Source organism: Nyctibius grandis, chromosome 31 (assembly GCF_013368605.1).
Source record: "Nyctibius grandis isolate bNycGra1 chromosome 31, bNycGra1.pri, whole genome shotgun sequence".
NCBI classification, from domain to species: domain Eukaryota; kingdom Metazoa; phylum Chordata; class Aves; order Nyctibiiformes; family Nyctibiidae; genus Nyctibius; species Nyctibius grandis.
Window position 1 is genome coordinate 1,135,577 of NC_090688.1, and position 23,148 is coordinate 1,158,724.

A 23,148-nucleotide genomic window follows, 5' to 3' on the forward strand; every position below is an offset into this window, starting at 1 on the left:
ACAACTGCCTGAAAGGAGGGTGTAGCGAGGGGGGGTCGGTCTCTTCTCCCAGGTAGCAAGTGATGGGACGAGAGGAAACAGCCTCAAGTTGTGCCAGGGGAGGTTTAGATTGGAGATCAGGAACAATTTCTTCACCAAAAGCGTTGTCAAGCACTGGCACAGGCTGCCCAGGGCAGTGGTGGAGTCCCCATCCCTGGAGGGATTTAAAAGCTGTGTAGATGTGGTGCTGAGGGACATGGGTTAGTGGTGGCCTTGGCAGTGCTGGGTTAACGGGTGGACTCGATGATCTTAAAGGTCCTCTCCAACCAAAACAATTCTGTCATTCTATGAAATGGCTTTTGCCCCGTGCAGCCCCAGGCTCAGGCGAGAGCTTTGGGTTGCCCCAATTAACACCTGCAGAGGAGGCAGTGACAAAAGGCTGAACCAGAGCATAAAGGTGCAGTCCTGTGCTGGTGGCCTGGACCAGACCAACCCTGCACAGCATCCCGAGACATCCACGGCACCAGGTAAGTCCTGTGCGTGCACAGGCGCTCGCCCTCCTGATAACGGCACTGCTGGAGCCTCATATCTTGGTTCTCAGCACCTGCGAGGCCGGCTCCAGGCCCGGTGAAAGCCGCTCGTGTCGTTCAGAGGAGCCCCAGCCCTCCCGGGGCACGGACCCCGGCTTTTCCTGGGAGAGTTTTTAAGAGTTAAAGCAACACCGGTAGTGGGATTGTCAGCAGCACAAATGCACAATCACGAGGGGAAGATGTGGGGGGAAAGCATCCAACTGGCGAGTATAATACTTGGAAGGAAAAGCAGATTTTAAAAAAAATAAAAAATGAGGGGGTGGTAAAAAAAAAAAATCTCAGGAAGTCATCGAGTCATTGCTGCTCTTTGCTGAAACAATAGAGTCGGGATGCTGGCGAAGTTATAAATAATCCTGCTGGCTACACAACACAAATACAAGACAGGAGCAGGGTAACTATCGGCTCGATGGAAAAGTGACTCACTACCTTCTCACAGCATACCCAAAGAAGGGCAAACGCCGCGGCCCCGCTGCCGGTACCCCCGTCCCGGGAGGAGGGGAGCAGCTTTGATGCTTCAGGAAGCCAAAGCCCGCGTGGCTCCGAGACACCAGCACCCTGCGCCACAGCGTGATTTTGCTGTCTCCAAACCAAAGCAGAGCGCACAGCCTGACACCGGGGGACCGACGGCAAGGAAGAGCTCAAATCGGGGAAAATAATGGGAAGCCACTAAGTCCGCAACATCCTTCTCTTTTTAGAAGGGAAGTTGCCACCGCGAGACAATTTGGCTGAGCTGTTTTCCAGATCGCTCCTCCGAAACCTGAGAGCGAGCGCAGAGATGAGCAAAGCCAACGTGTCTTGAGATGACTTGGTAGCGTTAGGTTAATGGTTGGACCCGATGATCTTAAAGGTTCTTTCCAACCAAAACAATTACAGAATCACAGAATCAATCAGGTTGGAAGAGCCCTCTGGGATCATCGAGTCCAACCATTGCCCTGACACCACCATGGCAACTAGACCAGGGCACTAAGTGCCATGCCCAGTCTTTTCTTAAACACATCCAGAGATGGTGACTCCACCACCTCCCTGGGCAGCCTCTTCCAATGGCTGATGACCCTTGCTGAGAAGAAATGCTTCCTAAGGTCCAACCTGAACCTCCCCTGGCCAAGCTTGAGGCTGTGTCCTCTTGTCCTATCGCTGGTTGCCTGGGAGAAGAGGCCGACTCCCACTGCACTACACCCTCCCTTCAGGTAGTTGTAGACTGCACTAAGGTCACCTCTGAGCCTCCTCTTCTCCAGGCTAAACACCCCCAGCTCCCTCAGCCGTTCCTCGTAGGTCAGACTCTCCAGACCCTTCTGTGATTCTGTAATTCTGTGATGCTGTTGAAACTGCCCCAGGGAAGGGCACGCGTGCAAGGGTCTCTGCCCTGAACGCAGCACTGGGGGGACACACACGGCCCCTGTGGCCTGGCACCTCTCATGAGGAAGGGAAGACCCATCTTTTGGGGCACCCAGGCCAACCTCATGGTTGCTGGGGGTCCGTGGCTGACCACCGCACGGAGCACCAAGAGCAGCAGCCCTTACGCCAGCACCGGGGGGCCGCACGCATGGCCACGGTAGCAAGAAGCCCTTGTGCCAAGAGTAACTGAGAAAGGGGAAGATCTTCCCAACTGGAGACTTGGATAATTTGGAAGTGACATAAATTCTCTTTTTTTTTTTAAAAAAAAAAAAAAAAAAAAGAGCTTCCTGACTTGTTATTCCATTACCCAAATCTGGAAATGTAATCATATTAGTTCAGCTGCATTAACACAACAAAAAACCCCAACAAAAACTGTCTTAAAGATTGAACTGATCTCCAAGGGGCCAAGAGAAAAGAGAACAAAAGTCAGAAACCTGTGGCAACCAGCTCCTCCTGTGAGCACCACGGCCCGCCCAGTACCCGAGCGATCCTCCGAAGACAGATTCGCAGAGGATGTGAAATCATCAGGATATGAAGTGATTTTTAAGGAGTTTTTTTGCCAGGTAGGTGAGGTAAAAGGTCAGTAAGAGCCATGTGAGCACACCCAGCTCAGCAACCTAACGCTGAGCTTGTTACAGAGCTTAACTCTGTTTAAACCTGTCTCAGACAAGGAGAAAAATGCAGCCTCCAGCCAAGCAGAAAGTCCAGGCAGCTCTAAGAGACCGTGGGGATGCGCTGCCATGGACCCAGCCACCGTCCGGCTCCTCAAACAGCTCTTCTGCCAGGAGTTCAAGCAGCAGAGAGATGCCACCGCTCCTGTTTTGTGGCACCCGGGGAACGTTGTCCTGCGCTGCTGGAGAAGAAACGGCCACAGAGAAACCACGGCCCCCATCTGGGAAGGGACTTGGAGCTGCCACCACTCCAACACACTAAAAATAAAAAGTCAAAAAGCTTCAGCCCCCAGCTAGGAAGCTGCGGCTGGTGCACTTTTAGCAAAGTCCTGCATGCCAGGAGATGAGCTGAGGCGCACGTGCACAAATCCCCATCCCACGGCAGGCTGGAAAACCAAACCAATAACCCTCACCATGGTCCTGCTGCGGAGGCAAAGGTGAGTGTAGGATCCTGCACCTGGGGAGGACTAACCCCAAGCACCAGCACAGGCTGGGGGTGACCTGCTGGAAAGCAGCTCTGCAGAGAAGGACCTGGGAGTTCTGGGGGACACCAAGTTCCCCATGAGCCAACAAGGTGCCCTTGGGGCCAGGAAGGCCAATGGTGTCCTGGGCTGCGTGAGGAAGAGTGTGGGTAGCAGGTCGAGGGAGGTTCTCCTCCCCCTCTGCACTGCCCTGGTGAGGCCACACCTGGAGTAACTGTGGGCAGTTCTGGGCCCCCCAGTTCAACTGAAAGACAAGGAACTACTGGAGAGAGTCCAGGGGAGGGGTACGGAGATGGTCAGAGGGCTGGAGCATCTCTGCTCCGAGGAGAGGCTGAGGGAGCTGGGGCTGTTCAGCTGGAGAAGAGCAGACTGAGGGGGATCTTATCAATGCTCACAAATACCTCAGGGGCGGGTGTCAAGGGGATGGGGCCAGACTCTTCTCAGTGGTGCCCAGCGACAGGACAAGGGGCAACGGGCACAAACTGAAACATGGGAAGTTCCATCTGAAAATGAGGAAAAACTTCTTCACTGTGAGGGTGGCAGAGCCCTGGGACAGGCTGTCCAGGGAGGGTGGGGAGTCTCCTTCTCTGGAGATATTCAAACCCACCTGGACACAACCCTGTGCAACGTGCTCTGGGTGACCCTGCTTGGGCAGGGGTTGGGCTGGATGATCTCCAGAGGCCCTTTCCAACCCCAACCAGGCTGGGATTCTGTTACTTGGAGCCCGCACAGCCGGGCCGTTGACTCACCTTTGGAAAGAAAAGGCACCTGTTGATACAAAAATCTTTTTAAGTCAGCAAAGGAGACTACAAACCCACCAGGACAGAGCAGCTGCAGCTGAAACCCAGAAGCACGGGGAAGCTCGGCACCGGGCTCATCTCGATGGCCATGAGCCGACCTGCCACCAAAAATGTGTTGCTTAAGAGTAAATCTAATCCCTCTCCTTCGGGGAGCTGGAGCCTCTGGACTTCAGAGGACACAGGAATGACCACCCAGCCTGACAAGTTCACTTAAGTTTTTAGAGGAAAGGTGTGAACAGTTTGAACCACGGGGCCAGAATAAAGGAATCTTGCTTTAAAAGTTTTTCTTTAAAAAGGAAAAAAAAACCACCAAACCAACCCAACCACACGCGATAGGGAGGCACATCCACCTTCCCACAGCCTCCCAGGCCATTCATCATTTGGATAAAATCCAGTTTCACGTTGCAATTCAGCTGGACTTTCAAATGCAAATCCGAGGAGAAGAGTAACATATGGTAGGGGTTAGGACGTATTTTTCCTAATTAACTGGCACACTGCTGTTCTGTATAACAATGTTAACGGGGCATTAAGAAGCCTTTGGAAGAGAGACCACCTCACTTAAAAAAAACGTCCCAGAAAGCAGAAGGGGCCCAGGACCACCCCACTCTCCGAGGAGTGGCCACACACTCGCCACCACAACAATGGCTTTCATCACTTGTCACAACCAAGCCAGCCGTCCCCCGCCGGGGTTGTGCAGGAGGAGGGAGAAAGGTAAGAGAGGTGATTGGCAACAACGGTGTCCTCTGAGGCTTGTCCTGCAGGAGTTTGGCTGGGTCTTCTTCCAGGTCAGGGCCATGATGGGTTGTCCCCTGGGGCAGTCCTGGATGCCACCACATCTGTGACCAAAGACCACTGCAATGGAGAGTCAGGAGAGCTTTTGGAGGGGGAAAACCTCACCGATTCCTTATCCCCAGGGGCCAGGGATGAAGGATGGGCAGAAGATGCTTCAAAACTCTGAGAAGGAGAGGAACAGCTCTTCCTTGAGAGGTGGCCAGTGAGCTCCAGGCGGCTGCCACCAAACCTGCTGCCCACCCATTCCCAGGAGAGGCGAGTGATGCCACCGAAGGAGACCTCATGGCTCGCTGGCAGTCCCCAGCGCCCTGCACAGGACACGAGGAGCATCACCCAATTTCCTGGAAGGTTCTTCCCATTTAGGATGGGCCAAGGTTTTGTAGATGACTCTCCTTTCACAGAATCACAGTCGTTTTGGTTGGAAAGGACCTTTAAGATCAAGTCCAACCGTTAACCCAGCACTGCCAAGGCCACCACTAACCCATGGCCCTCATCAGCACCACATCTACACGGCTTTTAAATCCCTCCAGGGATGGGGACTCCACCACTGCCCTGGGCAGCCTGTGCCAGTGCTTGACAGCCCTTTCCATGAAGAAATTGTCCCTGATCTCCAATCTAAACCTCCCCTGGCACAACTTGAGGCCATTTCCTCTCGTCCCATCACTTGTTACCTGGGAGAAGAGACCGACCCCCACCTCGCTACACCCTCCTTTCAGGTAGTTGTAGAGAGCGAGAAGGTCTCCCCTCAGCCTCCTTTTCTCCACACTAAACACCCCCAGGTCCCTCAGCCGCTCCTCATCACACTTGTGCTCCAGACCCTTCACCACCTTCGTTGCCCTTCTCTGGACTCACTCCAGCACCTCAATGTCTGTCTTGTCGTGAGGGGCCCAAAACTGAACACAGGATTTCAGGTGCCCGACTTGGTATGAAAAAAAACAACCTCCACATAGATACCGGGGTGCTGGAGGCTGCCCTTCCGCCCAGCCTCATCCCCAGATGCTCTGACACGAAGCCTGTTTATTTATTTTCAGTCCCTGTCTAACCACGAAGACTCCCCTGCTAGAAAAAGCTTACGCCACATTAACTTCACCTCCCTCTTGCTCGTGACGCAATCTCCAGCTAAATTTAGAGGGAGACATTGCCTTAGGTCACTCTGGAGGTGGGGATGTGCTTCTCAGGGTTAACCGGCAGATGGACAGTATTTTTTTTTAGATTTTTCTCCCTGTTGGCTTTGGAGCTGGGCTACTTGGAGAGTTAATTGAAAAATTCAAGATAAAAAAAAAGGGGGCAGATGTCTTAGACTGCGTCTTTCCCTCCTTCGGTGAGGCAGCAAGGTGCTGTGAAGACGTCCTCCCTCCAGAAACACCAACCACGGCAGCAAGAAGAGCATCAAAAGAGCCGCGACAAAAATTCTCAAAAGCTGAATCAAGAAATCTTCACTCACACTTCAGCTTTTTCCTCTTCTGATGTTTCTTTATATATATTTCCACCCTGCAAGGCCACCCAGGGACAGACAAACCCAGAATCTCTATAACCAGATGGCAAAACTACCATCCTCCATCCTTCCCCAAACTCGCTGGGCTCCCGGGCCCCCGTACAATTACACATTCAGCACCACAATATATTTCACACTGTATTTCATGCCTCATTTGGCAACAAAATTAATTAAACTTTAAGTCAACACCGAAGGAGCGCAGTACCTTTCTTCCCTCTGCGGCATATATAACTCAATTTGTTTAAGCTAATGCGCTAATCAAGACTTGCAAAGTATTTAGGAGCCTTTTGGCAGAAGAGCCTCTGAAGCGTGCAGCGAGACGCTCTCCACACTGACCGGTCTCTGCTCAGAGGTCCAGCAAGGGCACGGGCATCAACCGACCGACCTCAGGCTGGCTGCAACCACCCTGTGGAAAAGCCCCACTCTCTTCAAACGCAATCCTTGCTCCAACAGCGCCGGTCACCAAGAGGTGCCTCCATCCAGGCCAGCAACATCATCTTAGGGTTTTTTGCAGCCTCCAAGCTGCCCGACTAGCTGGGAAGCGTGACATCGAGCAGGTCACAGCCCATCCTCACCTCCCAAGTTGACCAGATTCAGGCAACCACACGTATCCAGCTGGGCTAGTGGCTTGGGGATCACAGAACCACAGACCGGTTTGGGTTGGAAGGGACCTTATAGACCATCTAGGCCCAACCCCCTGCCACAGGCAGGGACACCACTTTCCACCAGACCAGGTTGCTCCAAGCCCCAGCCAACCTGGCCTTGAACACTGCCAGGGAGGGGGCAGCCACAGCTTCTCTGGGAAACCTGGGCCAGGGTCTCACCACCCTCACTGTCAACAATTTCTTCCTAATATCTCATCTCAATCTCCCCTCTTTCAGTTTAAAACTGTTCCCCCTTGTCCTATCACTCCATGCCCTTGTAAAAAGCCCCTCTCCTGCTTTCCTGTAACCCCTTTGGGTACTGGAAGGTGCTAGAAGGTCTCCCCAGAGCCTTCTCTTCTCCAGGCTGAACAGCCCCAGCTCTCTCAGCCTGTCTCCAGAGCAGAGGGGCTCCAGCCCTCTGAGCATCTTCGTGGCCTCCTCTGGACTCGCTCCAACAGCTCCGTGTCCTTCTTCTGTTGGGGGCCCCAGAGCTGGACGCAGCACTGCAGGGGGGTCTCAGGAGAGTGGAGCAGAGGGGCAGAATCCCCTCCCTCGCCCTGCTGGCCACGCTGCTGGGGATGCAGCCCAGGATACCGTTGGCCTTCTGGGCTGCAAGAGCACGTTGCCGGCTCATGGTGAGCTTCTCGTCACCCATCACCCCAAGTCCTTCTCCTCAGGGCTGCTCTCAATCCATTCTCCATGTGGAGATGTGCCGGGGAAACCCGACGCTGCCCAGGTCCCTTGTCCTTGCCACAACAGGGACAGGAAGGCGAGCCGTTGCTCCTCCTCAGAGCCTGCGGGCTGCCACCCCCTTGCCGTGCTCCTGGGATTTCTCAGCTATTTGGAGGCGCTGGGAGAGGGCAGGATAATCCCAACCCACGCGGCTGGGAATCCGAGAGGCAGATGTGGGCAAACTTTTTGGAATAACTGAGACAGCTGCACGGGCCGCACATCCACCGCCGGCCCCGCCACTCGGCAGCCCCCCACGGGATGGAGAGGGCGCTGGGCAGCCGCCAGCACGCAGGCGGGCGAACCCCTCCGCTCCTGCGCCCCGAGCAGGTAAAACAGGCTGAGCAGAAGCGGAGAGGAGCCTTGCTGGGGAGCGAGCATCAAGGTAAGGGAGAAACAACAGCCAGATATCAGCAACGCTGGGTTTACCTGCACGGTGATCCCTGCCCCACGGGGGGAGAGGTACCAAACCCGCTCCCAGGAGCTCAGGGTGTTTTTCAGGCTGCTCCTGGGGCAGGTTTCCAGCTGATGCAGCCAGATGACCTCCGCTCCTGCCGTGAGCTAATCGTGCCACATTGCTGCCAACGGGCACATCAGCCCCGGTTTAGACAATCATCTCGCATCAGCCTCGTCTACGAGGGGACACGGCGTTTCCTGAGATGGCTTCACCTGCCCACTGAGTTCAGTCGATGGTCTCATCTCGTGCTCTTGGGTGTGCGGCTCAAAGCACTCAGGAAACAGACGCTCACGACTTCACTCCGGTGGCCATGGGGAGGCTTGTGTCAACATTTCCTTCTCCCAGCTGAAGCAGTACATCACCATCATCTTCCCACTTGTGAAAACGTCGCTTGTGAATAACACCATTATCGGGTTGGGTTCAGCGTCTGCTCTTGTGTTAGAAGAGCATCGAAAACATCACCTTTACCAGTGATTTTGGGTGCTAGTGACCATTTATAGCATCCTTTAGCCGTGTTAACACTGGAGAATGTAGCGCTAGGTTAGAGACGAGGCCACCCAGAGTAACAAAACAGCACTATGTGTTAAATCCATCCCCTTAAGACACCCATTCTCTGTCTCAAACTAACCAAAAAAACCAAAAATTCCAATTTGAGTTTCACTGCATATAAGCATTAACAATGGAGAAGCCCTGGGCAGAGCGACTGGTCACACGCGGGACACGTGCTGGAGCAGGGCACCCTGCAGAGCATGCAGAATTTGAAATTAGCAGCAGCGAGGTCCAGCAGAAACGCTTGCCAGACCTGCTGGGCCCCTTCCAAAGCCATCGCTCCCCTTTGGAAAGGGCACAACAAGCGTGCAAGGCCTTGAGCCGCGATGCTGAGCCAACGGCAAACAATTCAAATCTCAGCCCCGCACCGACACGGGTGCCAAATCCCAAGAAGATCATTTGTAACGAGACCCTGGCCCTTGCGATTGAGAAGACAGCAGTATGGACAAGGCAACAACATCAGACATGCACTTAATACACAACCAGCTCCTCTTATTAAAAGAAAATCGGGTGCTTGAGCTTGGATGTGTCCTTTCGAAACGCAGAAGGTTCACTCCTAGCCCAGCTTCACGGCAGCCTGAATCCAGGCAAGGTACATGATTTTTATAGAAGATACACTCACCTCACGATAACCCCTCGAGCAGGCACAGGGACACGAGTACCGAATCGCCTCATCTAGCCAAGGAAAAAGCTCTGCCGGCAGCAGATAGCTTGTACTGCTTTAGCTCTTCTGGCAAAGTTAGAACTGTGTGCTTCAACAAGGTCTGTGTCAAATTTGCAGTTTCTAAACAAAAGCTGTCACTTCTCTCTGTGCTCTGGCACCCTCGACATTCTCCCTGCTCTTTCCTAGTTCAAAATCTCAAACCCAGCCAGAAGGACTCTTCCCCAGAGTGGGAGAAGAACAAAAAAACCCCAAAAAAACCTTCCTCTGAAAATGCGCACCCTTTCACCCCCTGAAATTAAACACACACCAAGACAGGGACTGGGTTATATTTGCCTCTCCCCAGCTGCTGGAGAGGCACTGAACTGCTGTCAGAGCATCCCCACTGCCCCAACAGCCCTTCTCCTGCTCTTCCCAGGCTCGCTCCTCACGTGCCCGTTAGAAACCGGCCGTGCCTCCGGCAGGACACCCTCGCTCTCAGCCTTGCCCAAAAATTCAAGGGGAAAAAAGCAAATTTGTAGCGAGGTAACAGAGAGAAAGAGAGAGAGGAAGGCCTTCGTGTTGCAACGTCGCTGTGAAGGTGCAGGAGAAACAGCTGCCCAGGTGGGGAAGCCCTGGGAGAAGGGACACGCACCCTGGGACACGCGGATCAGAGCTGCGACACGGGGTGCGATGCCGGGTTAAGGCAGACAGGCGTGAAGATCCTCCCATGCCATTTGTTCCCCCACGCTTGCTATTTCCTGCCGACCCACACTCCCTGCCCCCAGCTTTCGGGCCCTCCAAGCCTCTTCTTCCAAACCCTGGTTAACAGGACCCACCCCACAGGAAAAACAGGGAGCAGCAAGGGGAGAGGAAGGAGAACAGGAGCTTCCCGAAGGCAGAGACAAAAACAAAGCAGAAAGTCGTTTAACACACCTGACTAGCACGTGGGAGACCAGCTTCACTGAAAGTCCTCCAGGCTTTGTTACTGGAAAGGTCGGGACTGCGGCACCCGGGGTGTTTCCCTGCCATACCCCCGGCACCCTCCTCCGCCCCGGGAGCGGGTTCTGCTGGCGCAGGAATGGAAACGCTCCCGGGGTGCAGAGAGCAGCGGGGGGGCTGCAGGGATTGCCTCTTTCCAGACAAGACCTCAGAGCTTTGCAAGCTTGACTTTGCCACGGCAAGGCTTTTCTTTATTTTTTTCCCTTTGATAATGCCTCAAAAGAAATTTTTACTTTAAAAGAAACGGTCACACCAATAGGCAGGCAATTTTTCTGCTTTGCCGTCTTCGTTTACCCACACCCAGGGCTAAACAACAACAGCTTTTCTCTCACCCAATGTCCCTTCCCCAAATGAGGAAGGGAATTGGGAAAAGGAGGGAGACTTGTAGGATGAAGTTAACTAGATTTAATGAAATGAAAAAGATCAATATAAATGACAACACAAAACAGACAAAAGTGTACTTATCCACAGAGCACTGGCAAGTTGCTCCAGGAATCACAATGAGGAAAAGGGAAGGAAGGAGAAGGAAGGAGAAGGAAGGAGAAGGAAGGAGAAGGAAGGAGAAGGAAGGAGAAGGAAGGAGAAGGAAGGAGAAGGAAGGAGAAGGAAGGAGAAGGAAGGAGAAGCAAGGAGAAGCAAGGAGAAGCAAGGAGAAGCAAGGAGAAGCAAGGAGAAGCAAGGAGAAGCAAGGAGAAGCAAGGAGAAGCAAGGAGAAGCAAGGAGAAGCAAGGAGAAGCAAGGAGAAGCAAGGAGAAGCAAGGAGAAGCAAGGAGAAGCAAGGAGAAGCAAGGAGAAGCAAGGAGAAGCAAGGAGAAGCAAGGAGAAGCAAGGAGAAGCAAGGAGAAGCAAGGAGAAGCAAGGAGAAGCAAGGAGAAGCAAGGAGAAGCAAGGAGAAGCAAGGAGAAGCAAGGAGAAGCAAGGAGAAGCAAGGAGAAGCAAGGAGAAGCAAGGAGAGCCCCCTCTCTTCCCAGCAAACCCTCTCTTTTACAGTGAACTTGATGTCAATGATATAGAACACACCTCTGGGCCAGCCTGGGTCAGCTGCCCCGGATTTAACTACTGAGGGCCTTGAGCATCATGGCTGGCCACACACTGAAACCAAATCCCAGTGAAACGAGGACATTTGCCTTTTTTGTTGCGGTGGTTTTGCGTTTAGTGCCAGTTTTGCAAGCCCGCTGTACGGGCACGCACGCGACCGCAACATAAACAAGCAGCCTGAAGGACGTACTTCAACGGAAAAGTGCCAGTTTCAAACCTCAAGTCACATATTGCACACCTCGTGCCTGCCTTTCGCCATCCATCAAAATAGCAAGCGAAGCCCATCGCTCCCACTTCAGCATAAGCGAAACGCGCGGGAACTAGAGGCAGTCAGGAAGAAAACGTGATACAGCCTTACTAATAAAAGCTCCTGCTTTCCTCACTTGTGGTAAACAGTTGCAAACGCATTTCTGCAGCCTCAAACCCGACTGCTGACAGCACGGCAACAGAAACGCCGCGCTTAGCTCTTCACGACTCTCTTTAAGATGCTTTTACCGCACCGCGCTCCCGGCCCCTGCACCAGACCTTCCCCTCCCCACCTCGGAGCTTCCTAACGCAGGGTTGCGTGCACACACAAAATAATTAAACCTTCAAACAGCTCACCCGTAGCACCAATTAAAGAGACACCCTCATCTTCCATAGGATTTATTACTTTCAGGGCTGTTGCCACAGGTATCCAAGTTTGAACGGTGTTTAAAGCAGGCGTTCAAAGGGGATCCGGACTCGCCTCCCTCCAGGGAGAATGCAGTTACTTTGTTCAGCAGACTACAACTGAAAATTCGTTACATGCACCAGCTTGTAACTCTTTGAAAAACTCCCCGCTTAGCCAGCTTCAAATGTATTTTATGAACTTGCCCCGATCAAAGCAATTCCCTCGACAATGAGCCTCATCTCCCCATCTCAGTAGCAACAAAAAAAAAAGCACCGAACAAATTTTTGGGGGGTGGAAATCACAGCACAGACCAGGAGGGGACTCTCCCTTCCAAACCCACCTCAGCAAGGGAGCTCCCCTTCAGCACAGCATTAAATATCTCTCCAAGCAAGAAGGGAGAGTTAGTTAATGGTGAATTCACTTACTCAAAAGGAAAAAAAAAAAACAGCTATTTTTTTAGCAGAGCTTTTATTTGTTGCGAGCAGAATCATCTGTCGGCAGGAGACCGCCTGCCCTCCTGTTTCCATAAGACACCAACCCAGCATCGATGCGAAGGGGCGATGGTCGCATGCTCCCCGTATCAACCACGGATGCAAAGCGCTCCCGTGAGCTGCTCCGGGAGCCGCGTTACCTCGCACAACCATCCCCCTCGGTTTTATTTCCCTGCTTCGCACAGCCCCAACTCACCCGCCGCAGCGAAGGCGCAGCTGGCACGTCCCGACCCTGCCGAAAGCCCAGCAGCCACGAGGCGACAGCCCCCGTGTCGCGGCAGCAACACCCCGGCCCGGGGTTGGGAAGAGACAATGAAACTTCTTTGCCTCCTGCCACTTCTACTGTCTCAACGTCAATTAAAAATGGTTATTTCCATGTGAAATTTAGCACGTGCGGTTTCCTGCTAGAGGCGCAGTTTAATTAAGCGCGCTGGGAGGGAGCTCGTTTCTGATCAGATTAGTCATTTATGAACTATGACATGGGAGGGGGGGATGGAGGACACGGTTTTATATGTTTTGCTACTGCAAATAATAAACAGTTTGGCGAGGGGGACGACGAAACCGCAGCCTTCCAGGAGCAGGACAATAGGCGTCCGCCGAGCGTCCCGGCTAAAATAAAACACCAGCAGCAAATGACACGGCTTAACGCTGGAAAACACTAGTTGCAGCTCAAAGCCCCAGGAAGACCAACTTCCCCGCGGTGACCTATATGTGCTATAAATGCCGCAGACACGGGCCCGCGTGACGTCAGCTCCATCCTAGTGGCAATTGTTGGGTTTCGCCTTGCCAAGAAAACGCAAAGCGGAGGTGCTGAATTGTCCGTGCGGCGGGGGAGCGAAACCAGTTCCTCCCCGGTGCATTTAAGGACAGAAATGAGGGAAACAGTGGCAGAGCTTAAAATAAAACCAGGAGACAAATATAAAAGCAAAGGGATCTCAAAGCTGGAGGGTTTGCATTAACACTTTGAATTTTCCTGGTCTGGGAGAGGGAAATGGGTTCCCCTTCGCACAGGGGCCACCTGCACAAGTGCCAGCAGCTTGAGCAGGGCAATTATTAATTGGGAATTGAAAAGGATTTTAATTTGGGGTAATTTTATCTGTTTCAAATGACTGTGCTACCTTATTTACCAGCCGGACTTTGGAAGTAAGAACCTCATCTTGGCAAGTAGGGCGTTTTGGCTGGGAGTCAGCAGGGTCACTGCCTTGCTCCCTTCACTCCCAACTTCCCCTGGGGAGGAAAGAGCCTCGAGTTAATAGCCTCTGCGGAGGGGAAAAAAGTAAAAGCTACATACTGCCCCAGGATTTCCCCGAGAAGGAGGGAGATGAAAAGTGGGAGGCCACAAATTCACAAGTCCAAGAGTAGCCAGAAGCATAAAACACCTTTCTCTGGCACGTAAGACAATATCAGTTCGTTATCTTGCGGTTACTACAATAACCCCAAATAACGAAGCATGTTAAAGATGAAGCCTAGGCCTTTCTGCAAAGCCAGAAGATTTAGGGAGCTAATCTCCAGGTCCAGATTACAGCATGGCTGCACGGCACTCTGCAACTCCAGGTCCCCAAACCCAAGGACCACCTGCTCTTCACCCTCTGACCACATCAAGGCTGGTAATCAACTTCAAATCAAATTCTGAGTCGGATGGCTGGCTGTGCCTTTGGGGATGCACTAGGATTTGATTGTACCTTGCTGTCAATTAGTGAATTAAGTTAAACCAACATCAACAAACTATGGAAACAGCCACTCGCCACTACCTAGGACCTAGTTTAGAAAACTCGGATCCTTCTAGCAGATGCAGTGCACCCCCTTTCATGGCACATCTCGTTAACGTCTTACTGCAGTTATTCACCCCACCAGCAAAAATCAATCATCGAACATTCAGGACCAGAGAGAAGTCACAAAGCCAATACACAACTGAAACGTGGCCCCCAGCTCTCCAAAGGTGAGGCCAAGGATGACTGGCCATCCAGAGGGACCTTGACAGGCTTGAGAGGTGGGCCCATGCGAACCACATGAAGTTCAACAAGGCCAAGTGCAAGGTCTGCACATGGGTCACGGCAATCCCAAGAACAAATCCAGGCTGGGGGGAGAATGGATTGAGAGCAGCCCTGAGGAGAAGGACTTGGGGTGATGGTTGATGTTCAAGTGCAGCCAGCTGGTCGAGGGAGGGGATTCTGCCCCTCTGCTCCGCTCTCCTGAGACCCCCCCTGCAGGGCTGCGTCCAGCTCTGGGGCCCCCAACACAAGAAGGACACGGAGCTGTTGGAGCGAGTCCAGAGGAGGCCACAAAGATGCTCAGAGGGCTGGAGCCCCTCTGCTCTGGAGACAGGCTGGGAGAGTTGGGGCTGTTCAGCCTGGAGAAGAGAAGGCTCCGGGAAGACCTTCTAGCACCTTCCAGTGCCTGAAGGGGCTACAGGAAAGTGGGAGAGGGACTTTTGACAAGGACATGGAGTGATGGGACGAGGGGGAACGGTTTTAAACTGAAAGAGGGGAGATTAAGATGAGATATTAGGAAGAAATTGTTGACAGTGAGGGTGGTGAGACACTGGCCCAGGTTGCCCAGAGAAGCTGTGGCTGCCCCCTCCCTGGCAGTGTTCAAGGCCAGGTTGGATGGGGCTTGGAGCAACCTGGGCTGGTGGAAGGTGTCCCTGCCCGTGGCAGGGGGTTGGAACTGGATGGGCTTTAAGGTCCCTTCCAACCCAAACCATTCTATGATTCTATAACTCTGCTTCTGAAGCAAAAGGCTTCCCTTAAACCAAGCCCTGAGCTGTGTTCCAAAACCAGGATGCCCATGGCAGAGCCCCGAGACCGGGACGGCAGCGATTGTGCAACTGCCTTCAGCGCAGTTGTATAACATCAGTCCTCTGTTTTTATGAACTGCTCGCAGCCAGACTCCAAAAGCAGCAGCCCAGAGGAAGGGTGGTGTCAACATTACCTTTCACTCACCCGAAAGAAAAGAAGGAAGGGGGGAGAATAAAACATTTTGGGTCGTTTCAGCTGCTGCACAGCCAAGCGGAGGGGGGTCCGGTCCCTGTGCCGGCTGGACCGCAGAGCCCTGCTCGCAGCCTCTCCTCGCTGGCCAGCACTATAAACCCAGCAGCCAAGGCAGCCTCCGAGCAGGAAACGAATTAATACGAGCCTGCTCCATTACTATTCTCTCACTAGCGTGTAGCACATCTTCTGTGGATTATTTTAACACACAGGAACACTCGCTGGAGAGATCAGCTTCCATCTGGGTTAACCCAAGAGTTTTCTCCCCTCGAATTTCCTCCAGCGCCCACTCGACAGCTTCCCTCCCTGTAAAAATGTTTGCTCAAAACCATCTTGACATGCAGCTAAACAGCCCAAGCCAAAAGCATCAAATTTCCTTGGCCAAAAAGGGCAGGAGCAGGGCAGGGCAGAGCACATCCCTCCCGTCCTGCTCCTGCAGGTTTCTCCACGAGCTGCCCCACAGCACCCTGCAGCATCAAAGCTGCCATCCACAAATCCCACCCCAAGAAATCCCATCCCAGTCTCCAAGATGCCGCCCAGTGTCGGGGCACAGACATTCCACGTGGCCAGGGGTTTCCCTGGACAGCTCAAGTCAGCCCAGGGTAGAGAAGGTCAAGTTTTAACCATCTACAAAGCGTCAGCGTGTTTCAGCAAGAAGGACAAATTAACTGAACTTCCTGCGTGCCAAGGGCCACAGCACAGCGGCTTCCCTGGGCATCAAAGCCTGGCACGGCACCGCGCCATCCGCCCGCCCGGGGAATTCTCTGCTTCAGCCTCAAATTAACCAGCGCTGTGTTTCCCAATCAGACATCTAAAGCTACGCGCCCTCTCAGACAGTCTCCTATCGCAGCCGGATCGCCAGCCCGCTCCTCCCCGCAGACGCCCTGCTCCCAAAGCCCTTTGATGTTGGCACCCCTGGCCCTTCCTCGGCAGCCGGGCTGGCAGGGATGCTGCTGGCGTTGGTGACACCACGGCAAGGCGGGACAGGCAAGGCTCTCACCCCAAAAGCGCGGCAGGGCCCAGCTCGGAGGCTGGTGAAACGGCTCCAGCCACCCTCGCTGCCCACCCCCCCGGGGCGGCCGTGCTGCGGTAGAGGCGTCTGGCCAGGGGGGCTTTGCGAAGGTCCCTTTGGGAATGCCGAGATCCCACCCGACAGCAGGGGGCTGCTGGAGGGGGCTGAACGGAGCAGACACCCAAACTGCACCAGAGTCTCCGTTTGGGCAGCTGAGCCCCCAGGAATTACCCACCACCAGCGTGTCTTCTCGCTGACGTAGAGCAAAAGCCTTCCAGGGCGTCCGTCTGCAGACACGCGCCCGTGTAAGCAGCTTAAGAGAACAGCATTGACTGTCTGCACTTAGGCTGCTTCCATCGGAGCGGCGAGACAACGACCTTCAGCTCAGGTAGTGACTCCTTAATTGGAGACAGCTCAGCAAAAGCAGCTTTGACTACCCGGAGACACGTGGAGCGACAAGGAAATCATCCAGAGAAATAGCAGCAGACCACCACCAGCAAAATACATAACACAAAACTACAGAAACCCCTCGTCTGGGGTCTCTGGAAGCAAACACACATTTATTGCAAGAAACATTACGGTTTTTAGGAAAAAAAAAAAAGAAAAATTAAGTTGACAGTACCTGATCCTCCAAACTGAGTGCTCGCTAGGGTCGTGGGTCTGTTTTTTCCATTAGCCACTGGCAGGGGAAACATCTAGAAAAAACAGGAAGATGAGAGAGAAGAGAAGAGAAAAGAGATTTCAGTATGTTAGTTTTACTGTGCTGCTGCGAAGGGGGTCAGATGGGGCAGGCGGGGAGGAGGCGAGGGGGAAGAGAAGCATTTTATTGATGCAAAAAACTTTCCTCTCCTCGTGTCCCTGCTACATAGATCAGCTGCAGGAGGGACGGGAGAGCAGCGCAGCTGCGCGCTAATGTACACACACATTCCTACGTGCATAAACTCCTCCTGTGTACACAGGGCGTCTGGTTCCTTAGGTGCAACTAAAAACCATCCAAGAAGCTGTGGTCAAAACCAAGAGTTTCTTCCCAAAGTTATTCACCAAGGCCCAGACGAGGGGGTGCCCGTGGAGAAAGGCAGGCTCCATTCACAAAAAAGCCAGCAGGAAAATGATGACACCCCATTGAGACGGCAGCACCCAGCAAAGCTCATTTTATCCCTCAACACCCCAGCACCCGCAGCGGTCCGGGTCTCATCCTGCATCTCCCGTGCTGCCAGGAGGACCTGGGCTGCCCACGGGCTCCAGCTGGCCCGGGCAGAGGTGACCAAGCCACACGCTCCGGTGATGCTCGACCAGAGCACGAGAAGCCTCACACCAGCTCAACCCTCCAGCCTCGCACAGCACCTCCCACCCCTGGTCCTTTGGGGGGGTCCAGCAGCACCACGAGCTGCCACAGCCCCGGGGGTGCGGTGGGAGAAGCTGCGCCAAGGGCAAAGGTATTTAACTCCTGATTAGAAAGATTAACGTGTTGTACGGTATCGGTCACTCTGGCTGCTTGTTTGCTGTGCAGCTAATCTTCTTCTGCCAGGGAGCTTCCTCAAAAACACTGCATCCCTCGTCAGCTAACCTGTATAAATATTTTTAATATAAGTTGGGAGGGTTTCAGAAGCTGTTATTTAAAAATTTATATGCACCTGCACACAGCAGAAAACTAATTCTTCTCAACACAAATGGAGCTCCAGCCAATAAAACAACTGGTGGGAAAACGCTTAGTGAATTAACATTTTAATATCCTCTTACTACTCAACTCAAGATACTTTCACCACCAAGTCATTTGAATTTTTATTATTTTTAGCTTTGCAATGTCTGAGTAACTCAAAAGTTTAATGCTTTGAAGATTAAACAATGTAATGGCACAAGAGCCTACAGAAATGTAGCATTTCATGCCCTGACATAGCTGATGTCTGGCTGTGGTCAGATACATTCCTTTGTACAAAACCGTCTGCCCAGCTTTGTTTTCACAAATGCTGGGGAGGAAAAAAAAAAACAACAACAAAAAAAACCCAACCAAAAAAAAAACAACACACAGTTAAATGTGGTAGAGATGCAAAGAGAGCACTTAAGAAACCAACTGCCATTCAAAAAAAAAGAACACAAATTTGGGATCATATATATGCATGCACACATGCACATCGTGTATATGTTATACAGACGTATTTAAATAAAGGTGTAAACAGTGTTTAAGTACACAGCCTGCGTGTGGACAACCACTCCTGCCAGCAGACACCTGCCTTCGCCCACAGTCATAACCCTGCTCTCCCCACACGCAGCATTGCTGGACGTGCATCCCTTGGGGGGGGCTCCTGCTGCAACCCCCCAGGCGGCTGCTGCCCACCCGGGGTGGGCTCCGGAGTCACTTGGGGTGGGCCAGCGGCCCCGCCATCGAATACGCCTCGTTTCCTCAGGAAGTCGGGTTAGAAAACAAAAACAAACCCTGACGACACCAAAAACTCTGCAACGCTACAGGTTTTTCCTGCCCACCCCCTCCCCGCCTTTCCAGGGCAGTGGTGTTTTCTGCAAAGATCTCCAAAATTACTAAAAAATGGAGTTTATATGGCTGATCCCACCCGGCCTGGGCTCACCCCCTCCTCTTAAGGTAAGGAAGAGGATTCAGTGAAGGGGTTAGAAACCCCCTTTCCAAGTGGCAGTTCTGGATGTGTGAGCAGGGAGGGGATGGGATGCACGAACATAATGGTACCGAGCAGCAAAAAAAAACGAAAATAAAACCCAAAACAAAACAAAAAAGCACTGCTGGCTCTTTCTCGGGAGCATTTCTGCTTCATACTTGCTGATGCTGAAAAACCCAAGGTTTTGAGTGGCAAAGACAAGCGGAGAAAACGAACAGCCTTGTTCCATTGTGCAACGAGCGCTTCCTACTTCTGTAAAAAGAGGTGGCGTGTCCCCCGTCCCCCCCGCGCTCGGCAATCCCCAGCACGCCCCCGCGCCCGGCCTCGCTGGGGGATGCCCTCCCCACCTCTTCCCTTCGCCCGCCTCCGAGACTGATATTTCGAGACTGATGCAACATCTTCCTGCTCTCCCTTCCCGAGGGATTCAGGAGTCACGGACCCCTCTCCACACCGAGGCAAGCGGGGATACTAAAGCGGGTGATGGCGGAGAGGGGGGAACCCCGGGTTACCCCTCACCTCAACGCAGGCTCCAAACACACTTGCTAACTCCAACAAGTGTTGTAGGTTTTATTTTTTCTTGCTGCCAGCTCGTTTTTCCACTGTGGTGTGGGCTGAAGCCGACCAGCTACGCTGCCTCGAGGAGGCCGGCGCAAGTCATACGTGAAGTGCCGGCTGCCTTCGCTGGCGTACGGCACTCGCAAAGTTCACCCACCCACTGCAAATTTCCTTTCTGCTTTTAAATGTTGCTTTAAAAATAAACCAGGGGAGGAAGGAGGAGATGAACCAGAGCTGGCACGACCGGAGGGATCCGGGCACCGAGGAGGGACCTGGGCATGAGTGTCTGAGGAGCCATAATTGGGTCATTACTTGGCCTTTGTTGGATTTGAATAACGTAGATTGAAATGGTTATGTAAAATCCCCCATCTTAAGTCGCTGTATTTGGTTTCTCAAGTCCCATCTCCAGCCTCCCCGACAGCTGACAACTTCCGCACGCCCTCAGAGCTCGATTTCCAGCCCTTCCAAAGAATATATCCTCCCTCCACTGCTCACAGGTTAAAAGAGATCCAAACGCCTGCACTCACCACCAAGGAGATTATAGCTGAGAGACCCCGCAATTTCAACAGCAAACTTGTAAGTGAGAAAGGGAATTTGCCAGACACGAGTAACAATACCAAGCAGCATTTCATTTATTGTGTACTTCTACCAGCGCATCAGTGTTTTCCAATTAAACAGCTCTTTTCACTTCCTCCACTCTTCCACCTTATGAACTCCAGGCTGAACCAACCTCAGGCCTGAATTCAAAACTTGAAATCTATTTTGCAGCGTGGAAAGTATCCAGCTGTTAATTCGGGGAGAAGAGGGAATCCAACTCAATAAACATGGCCAGCAGGATATTTTATACGTGTTCATTTAAGACAGACCTTCCTGACTACAGCCCCAAACGTCCACCGCAGTGTAAACTCAAACTTTACAACTGCTTCACTCTAAACAAAAATGAGAGTTTTATCATGGAAACGCAGGCGCTGCACCTTGGCCGGAGCAGGGCACGGCTTCGGCATCCTCTGGCACGGCAGAAGCACGAGGGCAGCAGCTTGCTGGTAACAGTTTGGCTCTCCCCCCTCCCCAGTTCGATGGCTGGAGCTACGAGGGCTGGCACGCAACGAGAGCAGTCGCTCGCGGAGAAATGAGACAGCAGGTCTGACCCCGCAACGTCTCGTCGAGCTAGAAACCCACCCTGACAACCAGCATCCCCGCAGCATATGGTTAATACTCTGCTAATAATCATGGCTGTTAACAGCACTTCGCTTCTGCCAGAGAGCCACGCTGGCACGCAGCCGCCTGCCTCTATCTAGCTCGGCAGGCGTGCTCTGCGGCACGGGCAGACCCCCAGCGCCGCCCGCGTGCGCGCCCGGGCTGCTCCATCAGTCAATCGGTCAGGCTGGAAGAGCCCTCTGGACTCATCGAGTCCAACCGTTGCCCTGACACCACCATGGCAACTAGACCATGGCACTAAGTGCCACGTCCAGTCTTTTCTTAAACCCCTCCAGAGATGGTGACTCCACCACCATCTCAGCTCCCTCCGTGCCGTGGGGTGCCCCTGCCCTCTGAGCAGCCCAGCCCGGCTGAGGACACCTGCCCACCCCTTCCCAATGCCAACAGCACGGCATGGCCGGGATGCCGGCCGGGACAACCGCAGCGAGTCCTCCCGACCAAGCACCTCAACCACGGGCCAAAGGGTAACACACCAAAAGCCAAGCCTAACCCATAGGTTAAGCCGGCAACTCGGATCCATAGGCAGGATGCTTTCTCGAAAGCTCTCCTCCAAGATTTGCAAGCCCGTCCTGGACTATTGCCAGGGAGCGGTGGTGAAAGAAAGCTTACAAATTACCTGTACTTTGGGGCAATTATAAAAGGCAATTTGTTCGGAGGTAGAGGCGAGCACGCTGCCGCGCGCACCCCAGAGCAGCGACCAGACTGCGTAGCTGAGCGTTTGGCCCCGGCTCACTTAGTTACAACGTTACAAATTCCTTTGATTTTCACCCTTATTGGCAAATTACATCGGCACAAAGCTTTGGGCAAGCGCTTTGCAGCTCAGTAACTACCCAATGTATTTATTTATTTCCACCTGGTGGAAAGGTGTCCCTGCCTCTGGCAGGGGGGTTGGAACTAGATGATCTTTAAGGTCCCTTCCAACCCAAACCAGTCTGTGATTCGATGATTTTATGATTCAAGAAGTCACTAGTCTCTCTTTTCAGGACTGTAAGCCCAACTTAGAGCACCTCACACAAGCCTGCCACTTAGTGACCCCACAAACTCACGTCTGATTATGCAACCCCGCTAGGGCCGGACCTTAAAATTCACAGTAAAACACAGCACAGAGCTGGACCACAGACTACCGGGGCTGAACATCTCTTCCCTAGAAAAAAGGAATCGAAATACTGATCTGAAGCAAACGCTTCCAGCTGCTCTGAATCTCTCTCGTCTTCCCTCCCATCTACTCTCCTGGTGAGGATTAGCAGACCGATGCTCCACTCCTGCTTACTCAAAGAAAAATAGAAATATACTTGAAAGAGTCAAAAAGCTGCATCCCAGCAACACATGGAGAGCAGCCCACGGAGCAGCCTCTTCGACAGACCCACACACCAACACGCTTGTGACACCAGGGTGAAGACCGTCTACTAGCCAGGAAGCTTTCAATTTTAGCTACTCATCCTTCAGGAGAGACGTTAATATTCCCTTTATGCAAACTCAGGAGAAGGGTGCGCGGAGATGAGGGTTTGTGAAACAGATCTGGCTCAGATCCAGACTGCGACGGAGCCCATCGGCCAACTTCTCCCGGAGGGAACGTCTTCGAATCGTTCGCTGGCAAATGACATTTGCAGGCTCTGATCCTGCGAGCAGCCGCCCCCGGTGCCGCTGCTGAAGGCAGGAGCCTCACACGAACACAGACCAAGTTCTGGTCGTTCCCAGGTTTAGAGCAGCGTAAAAGCGTTGGAATTGAACCCAAATTCAACCGTTAGGTGTAGATTAATCTCCAAGGTCAGAAACATCCGTGTACAGAGGGATCAGGTCAGGAGCCCTCCAGGGAATACAGCTCTGAGCATGCAAATGAACATGGTTTGTTAAATTTGAAAATTAGGTCTTAGGGTATTTTAAAGCTCTGAACGGTGAGTGGGATTTGATTTTTTTTTTCTAAGGGGGGAAAAAAAAAGCAAAGTGGGAACCACTGCAGCCCCAGCCAGGGAGCAGATCATGGGTTACTGACCCAAAGCTCTCCGGTGCAGGAGATGGGAAGCTCCCGGGCTCCTGCCGACCCGCAGGACCTCGGAGATGAGAGAGGGACAAACACCCAGCGCCGCTCCCCAGCGAGCCCTGCACCTATTCCTGTTTTTAAACGTGTACCTTCGCTGCAGTCCTACCAACCATAAAACATGCTGCCGTAAAAACACTGCGCTGGTAATTTAACTGCTCCAGCCTCCCAACAGAAGTATGAAACTGGGAGAACTGGGCCTCTCCTGCTGTGAGAGAACTGCTCTTTGGGGGACCGAGAGACCCCCACCACCGACCCCCTCTCCAGCGCGGGGCCCTGCCGCGACAGGTACCAGCCCCAGCTGT

At 52.9% G+C, this 23,148-nt stretch overlaps 1 protein-coding gene across 14 annotated transcripts in view; it reads right to left on the bottom strand.

The window, feature by feature from the left end:
• The window catches only part of TCF3 (transcription factor 3), a 93,808-nt gene that overhangs the window by 66,879 nt on the left and 3,781 nt on the right, over nt 1–23,148 (bottom strand). For all 14 annotated transcript variants that reach the window (XM_068420867.1, XM_068420869.1, XM_068420868.1 and 11 more), the window contains exon 3: nt 17,028–17,100. In XM_068420867.1, coding sequence (XP_068276968.1) covers nt 17,028–17,100 — 73 coding nt within the window. The remainder of the gene's footprint in view (nt 1–17,027; nt 17,101–23,148) is intronic.